This window comes from Centruroides sculpturatus, unplaced genomic scaffold (assembly GCF_000671375.1).
Source record: "Centruroides sculpturatus isolate CEXI.00-Female unplaced genomic scaffold, Cexi_2.0 scaffold732, whole genome shotgun sequence".
Taxonomy (NCBI): Eukaryota; Metazoa; Arthropoda; class Arachnida; order Scorpiones; family Buthidae; genus Centruroides; species Centruroides sculpturatus.
Window position 1 is genome coordinate 191,616 of NW_019385037.1, and position 8,036 is coordinate 199,651.

At 32.8% G+C, this 8,036-nt stretch overlaps 1 protein-coding gene across 1 annotated transcript; it reads right to left on the reverse strand.

Annotated features, from left to right (window-relative positions):
• Positions 1-3,449: 3,449 nt before the first annotated feature.
• Positions 3,450-4,550, reverse strand: LOC111633731. Its single transcript, XM_023378340.1, has one exon. The coding sequence runs from the start codon at positions 4,548-4,550 to the stop codon at positions 3,450-3,452; it is 1,101 nt and encodes a 366-aa protein (XP_023234108.1).
• Positions 4,551-8,036: the final 3,486 nt, after the last annotated feature.

The window sequence follows — 8,036 nt, forward strand, 5'->3', positions numbered from 1 at the left end:
CTGATTATAAAAGTATAAGAATCTTGGTGGGTCAATTTTTGATCGATCGCCATACTTTCTTTCTTTAAAAACAATAGTTTTCGATAAGTTAATTTTGAAGTATTTTAAAATATATTAAATAATTATTTTTACAAAAGTTTATTTCGAATAATTCACTGTCAAACTTCCATTTAGCACCATCATTCGTTTCTCTTTGAAATTGGCATAAGATCCAAATCTAATGCCAATTTTAAAGACAAACGAGCAAGTATTTATTGTGGCATGTGGTCAAAATGCCGGGCTCATTTCATTGTCATACATGGCATTTCCAATTGTAAAAATTAAATAAAATAAAAGTCGATATAAAATATCGAAGCCGACTTTGTCTGCTGACAATCCGTAGTCTGCTGAAACCTTGCGAAGAACGTGATGATAATTAAGCTACAATTTGAAAAAGAAATTGTAGACCTACAAATTCCCACTGTCGTCTATCCGTCCGTCTGTCTGTCTTCCCTTAATCTTGAGTAAGGAATTATATAGATAAAAGACAAGACCAGATATGAAAACCTCAGGGGCAGGAGCGACTAACTATATACGACGATTCAAAATTTCACTCAGGCATTGTGACCATATCACAATAAATAATTTACTTTATAAATTTTTAATATTGTGTACTTTTATGAGAAAAAAAAACAATATTATTTATGTTAATTGAAATATACCCAAAGTTTTATATGTATTTTGAAATATTTATGAACGTGTTTAATTATTTTATGTAAATGGTTTTTTTCATTTTTGGAGAGATTATTTGATGTTAGTTTGCTATTTTAATCGCATGTATAGAAAAAGTTATAAGTGATAACTGCAGTAATTATCAAGGCTTTTGAAAGTATCCTACTTTCAAATTTCTAAATTTGTTTTATTTCTAGAAAAGGCATTGAAGCAAGAATTTCGTTCGAACTTAAATTTCCCAAATGGGAGATTCACATTAAAAGAAATCGGTTTAGAGTTTACACAAACTAATAGACCAGTACCAAATATAAATGTAATTCCTCGATAGCACTATTGATTGCTGCTTACGATCCACAATAAAATCCAGAAATTTTGTACGTCCAGAGAATTTTTAAAAATTAACTTATATTTATAAATCGAAATTTTATTATTATTTAATTATATCTTGATCATATATAAGATAATTTCGAAGTATTTGTAGTGTTGAAATTAATTAAATCCGTACGGGTGTAAAGTTCAGTTACTGAACTAATTAATAGTATAATTAAATAAACTTGCCCTAGGTATTTCACAGCATTCTCATCTAGATTTTAATATTATGTCATTAGAAATAGATGTATAATNTTCCCCTACTTGAGATCAGGTTCAATAGTATGTTTCCTTGGTTCTCAATGTCCCTTCTCGAATTCGCTCCAAAAAGGACTATTGTATCGTCCGCGTATGCGAACTCGGCTATATCGTTACCCTTGTCAGTTTTTAGGTAGCTGTCATATGCAATGTTCCAGAAGAGGGGTCCGGAATTAGATCCTTGCGGACACCCTCGACTTAAATTGTATTCAATGCATGATTCACCTGCTTGATATTCCACTTTCCTATCCTTAAAATAGTCCTTCACAATTTCATAGATATTACTCGGACATCCCGCTCTTCTTAGCGTACTCAAAACAAGGGGCCACCATGTATGGTCGAATGCCCCTTGTATATCTAAACTTATTGCGCAACAATACTTCTTATTATTTAGCTTAGTTGTTATGGTCTCAACAACCTTGTAAATTACATCGTCTGTACTTTTATCCGGTAAAAACCCAAACTGTTTTGGGCTCATAAACTCTCTCTGTTCCAGATATTGCAATATTCGTTGACTAACCATAAAGTCCAAAACTTTGCCCATTGTTGGCAGCAGGCTTATTGGGCGGTAACTTTTCCTTAAGCTCTTATCTACCTTATCGCCCTTAGGTATAATCACAAGTTTTGCGATTTTCCATACCTTTGGGAAGGTTCCGAACTTTAAACACAAGTTATATAAGTCCTGGATAAACCCAGGGCCAGTTTCCCAGATTTTGTATAGTATTTCGGCCACTATTTTATCTTTGCCTGGTGCTTTCCCCGGCTTAATCCGGTGGATAGCGTTATTCACCTCTTCTCTTGTAAACTCTGGGTCTAGCTGTCCTAGATACTGACTCTGTACTTCTTCTCGCATCCTCCTCTGTTCCTCTGTATCCTCGTCTGGGTTATCCTCAGGGAAAAACCCATTCATTAGTGTCATAATTGTGCCCTCAATTCCCTCTGTATAAGTGGTTCCATCCTTTATCGTTGTTAAGTATTGTGGCTGTCTAATTTTATTGATACAAGCTTTATAAATGTAGCCCCAAGGCTTATTCGAGCTTTGGGTACAGAAATCTTGCCAGGATTTGATCTTCGCTTCTTTAATCTTTGCCTTATACTTCCTACTATGTTCCAAATATTCATTCTTACTTTTCTGTCGTATTTCTTCTCTCCTATTTCTTTGATATCGGCGTCTCAGCCGGTTATTTGTTTTCCGCCACTCTCCCAATTCACTGGTCCACCACGGGACCTTCTTCCTTCCCTTCTTCTTTTTAGGGATGGTTTCCTCACATATCTGAACCACTTTATTGTTAAATTCTGTAATTATCATTTCCGCCCTTTCCTTTGTCATTATGATATCGAGGCTTGTGCTCTGCATAACCTCTTCCAGTCTTTCTTGAAAGAGAGTCCAATTGGCATGTCTAACTGCATACTGCATTGTATCTTCTTCCACTATCCGGTCTTGATGTTCTATATCTATGTAAATATAACCATGGTCACTTAGACTACTGACCGGCGCAACTGTCCACTGTGATACTCTGCTTAAAGCTCTTCCATTACATAAAGTCACATCTATCCAACTTCTTCCTGTTTGAGCATCGAAAGTTGGAGGTGACTCTGGATCATTAAGTAGGTGTAACTGGTTGGAACTGACAAAATCCAAAAATAATTCTGCTCTGTCATCATTATTTGTGTCACCCCATAGTTGGGAATGCGCATTAATGTCACCCCCTATTATTACTTGCTTATGTGCAAAAGTTGTAATCACTTCATCTAAATTCGAAAGAAGGGGACCTAAGTCCTCAGTTATCGGGCAATATATACTCACTAATACCATGCTTTCACTACCACTTCCTATCTCGAAACAAGTCATGCTATCATTGCTCCAGTTACCATAGAATAACACTGGTATTGACGTATTGTTCACTATAGCCATTGTTCTTGGTCTTACTCCTTCATCTACATTATATAGAGTTCTATATGATGTTCTTAAATAGCCTGGTACACCCCTGTAACAATAGGGCTCCTGCACCAAAGCTATATCAAGTTTTTCCATCGTTTTAGTCAGTGCCAATGTAGCCGCTATCGATCTTTGCACGTTCACTTGAACCATTTTAATCTTTATATTTCTATTATTGACTGCCATAATCGATCTTAGCAATTATGAGTCGACGTACCTTTTGCACTAAAGGGCATTTCTTATCAAAGGCATTATGGCTCACTTCTCTTAATTTCTCTCGTTTACAATTGCAACATTCCACTCTATGTTTATTGGGACAATCCCGATACTTGTGGTTATTACCACATTGACTACATACTATGTCCTTCTCAGGACAATTTTTGGCAATGTGTCCTATTTTGCAACATTTGAAGCATTGTGCCACATTGATATAATCTTCAATGCCACAGCGTGACCAACCTAGATTGATCTTTTTCCTTGGCAACAACATCTGTCTCACTTTTGGAGTGACCTCAATCACCCAATTTACTGTTCTTTTCTCTCTACTTCCAAATTGGAACTTTAACTCAATCTCCTTGGCATACTCCTCCATTGTCATACCTGTGCTCAAAACTTCATTCTGTTCATAAAGACAATCCAGTATTTCTTCTTTCGGAGTGTCCTTAGCCACCCCATAGATGATTAGTCTTGGTCGCTTCTTCGCGGGCTCCCTTGTCCTAAGGCCCGTCTTTTCTTCTATTTCTTTACGAAGTTTATTCTTGTCTTCAACACTATTAAGTTCAATGGCAATCCCTCCCTTACGCAGTTTACGGACTGCCTGTATACCGACTCCTATCTTCTTTGGATCCACTTTCTTCTTTAACTGTTCTTTTGTATATTCAGGATCATCTCCTTCTTTCGACGGTTCCACCAAAATAACCTCTTTAGGTTTACTTGTCTTCTTAGGTGCAGTAACCTGTGCATAACTTTGCGGAAAAGAAGTCTGTTTATTCAAAACTTGATCCAGCTTTTTGCTGATGTTTTCCATTGCGGCTTGCAACGGTACCGCTTCTTCTTTGTGGCGAAATAAGTCTATTAATTTATCAATTTGTTCAACCACGTAGCTCACGTGGCTTTTGGAGTTTATACGACTCTTGCCACTGTTCAGCATATACTCCTTTATATCAGCTCTGATTCCTTCTGCCATTATAATTCGTTCATCATGCAGGGAAACTTCCATTTCCTGCGACGACACCTCGTCGTCTGTATCAGAGGTTTTGTGCCTCTTCGCCATAGTCCTTAAAAGGACTGTTTTTTAATAGTAAGAAACGCAGTAACTGTTTAGTTTCGCCCACGAGGGGCTACTTGCGGGCAGGACCACTTGGAGGTACAGTTACTACTTCCCCTTGGTTTCGTTATCGCACTTACAAGGAGAGTAAATTCGCAAGGCAAAACTGACGCCAAAGACGCACGAAATAGCTCACTACAAAGCACAACGATACAATTGGGGCACCCTGCCCAAAATGCCGGGCTGCAATTTTTAACCATATTTTATTTTATTTAAAATATATGCTCTCCATCTCAAATTAGTAGTGTCGTGCCAGTCATCTATCTAACGCCTTTAAGGGGAAAATATTTTGAAGCGAAGTTCGTATATAGTTAATCGGGCCTCCTGTCTTTCCATATCTCGTCTCGTCTTTCATATATCTAACTCCGATTTCGAGATTAAGGAAGGACAGACAAATCGATATCATTTGGTACTTTACAATTAATAATTTTATATTTAATATTTACGGGAAAAATTCGTTTATTAATTGTTGTTAGCGCTATTTAGGAGAGCGCTTTAACGAGATTTGACCATACTTATGTAGTATACAGTATGATTTAAAAGTCTCCATACAAAACACCTGAAGAGAGAAACTAGTGATGTGTATGCGTATACACCGAATTTCCGCGATTAAACCCTGGTTTTCAAATAGGCCCCGGGAAATAAAGGTGTTTTTAAAAATAAACCCCGGGTTAGAAAGTATAAGAAACATGTTGAAGTACTGTACTGTACAGGATAATACAGTTCAGAACGACAGTGTTTTTTTTAACTCTTTTCGCCCTGTGAACTTTTTCTATAAATAAAACTATTTTATTTTCAGAATTTTTTCAGGAAAAAAATTTTTTTTTACGTTTTTCTTTACCTTAAAATATGTCGATGTGAAAAATGTCGATAATGTTATATAAAAGAAGGAAATTTTTTGAAATATTTCAATATATATATATATAGGCCTATATATTGAAATTAGTTAGACGTAATCTGATAGTGTTATTAAACAGAGATATATATATATATATATATATATAACACTAATAACACTTAATAACTTAATAACACTATCAGATTACGTCTAACAAATTTAATGAGCCTGAAAATAACTTTTTAAAATATGTTTTACATATTTTATCCGAATTAATGAATAACTGACTGATATGTTAGTCCTGTAATAAAAAAACGAAATAAGCTTATATTTTTCAATTTCTTTTTTGCTATTTTAGTTTCTTTGTAATTAGATTTGACATATTTTTACTTATAACTTAGTTTTCGCTTTCAGTTTAATTGAAATTAACAACGTGTATTTGCAATTTATGATTAATTTATAAGTGATTATACATAAAATTAACTTATTTGTAAGCGTAATATATGATATATTTATCTAATATTTTAGAAGATTAAATGGAAATCCATCATTATAACTCATCAGGCGAATATCCTTTATATCGGGGTTCTTAAATATTTTTCGTTCCACGACTCCTTTTCCAGTCAGGTGAAGGTCACGATCTCCTCAGAATAATGTATTTAAATACCTAAAATAAAATTACAAAAAGAACCAGTTATATATAAGTACATTTATTAAAAATATATATATAAAACGTATGATATAGTACGTAATGTATATGCCACACAATAATTAAACACAATAATACAAAGATAAGTTGATTTTTTTATAACATTTAAAAATGAAGGACAATAGTGAGGATGGTAATGGCTCTACATCAGTGGTTCTTAACCAGGAATGCATAGAAAGTTTTCATGGTCCATGGACCATGGGGTTGGAAGTTACCCTTCCAAGCGCATGGACCATGAAAACTTTCTACGCATCTTTCATGTTGATCCATTACCATCCTCACTATTGTTCTCAATTCTTTTCTATCTTTCAGGTTTATCCTTACATCATCCTCCATTCTCAACCTCTAGCTAATTTGATTTGAATTTTACATAAAAGATTTTAAATAATTTTTACGCAAAACTTCTAATAAAAAAACAGCAAAGAACTAAATAAATATCGTATATAAAGCGCATAGAAACAGTTATTGTAAAAGCCTCAGAATATAATTTTTTAAGAGTATCGCACTTTAAAAGTATTTATTAATTTATATTTTAAAATAATTCCTAGGCTATTTTAGTATGTAACTTCTTTCTGTCTACCCATTTATCGATGCATATTTTTAAAAAAACATGCAATAAAATTTCTAAGAAATATCGTTTAAGATGGACTTTTCTATATTGAAATTTTTATAGAGTGTTTACCAGGAAGAAAAAAATATATATACATATATTAAATATTTCGTACAAAGATCGAATTGAAAAACGAAAATGTCTATGCCTAAATGATTATTTTTGCAATAATAAATTCTTCACTAACCTTAGGGCATTGAAAACAATATAGTTAGATATTAAATTCACTATCCACTTTCAATATATTCTTATCGCTGCAATATTTGATTGGTTCTTACAACGAATCTAGAAAATTGATTACAGTCAATTTTAAGTATGAACTTGACATAAAATCCTCTATATTTAATAAAATCATTGAGGAAAGTTTGAATTTAATGTTACGATTGCCAAAATTTAAAAGTAGTTTAACAAGTCTAAATATCAAGAAATTGTATAATTTAAAGTTTGTTGTAATAAAAAAAAACATATATAGAAAATTAACTCAGCGTTATAGATAAATTATTTCTTTTATTAAACTATAAACTATAATTGAATATATTTCTAAATTAATTAAATTAAATTTTAGCTGGGTTTCGTGTTTTATTTTCTAATTTTTATGTCTGCTTTTAAAATTAGAAACGACACAATTAATACCTATGCGATAATTAAATATAAATTTTCCTCTGCTTCCTTTACTTTTCTATTATTTCAATAACAGTGTAAAATTTTTACTTAAACTGAAGAAGTAGAACCATACTTAACCTCAAAAAATAAATTTATAATAATTTTTTTTTCATTCAATGTTTTCAACAAGAAAACTGCTTAAAGTCAACGACAATTAGTTTTTATTAACAGAATTATTTAAGAAAAAAATATGCTGTAAAATTTATTTTATTTTATTTTTTAAATTTACAATCTTTATTTATTTTTGAGAAAAACAAACCTGTAATATTTTTTTGCGATGAACGTCATGAATTCTCTATTTCTGCTTAAAATAGTGTGTCCCACTTAAAATCGACTCCACTGAGACGACGAAACTTTAGTGGGGTCAATTTTATAGGGGTTATTTAAAAGAGAAAGTGTATGAGACAACACCTACAACTATATATAATTAAAGAAAGCATTCTTAGAAACATTGAGGCTATCGATATCAGTATGTTAATAAGGTCGATCTGAACATAATCACGCGTAAATAATGGTGCATAGATGCACTTGTATAAGTTTCTATAAGTTTAAACGAGCAATCTTTAATCATATTTTTATTTTATTTAATTTAAAATATATGCTCTCCACCTC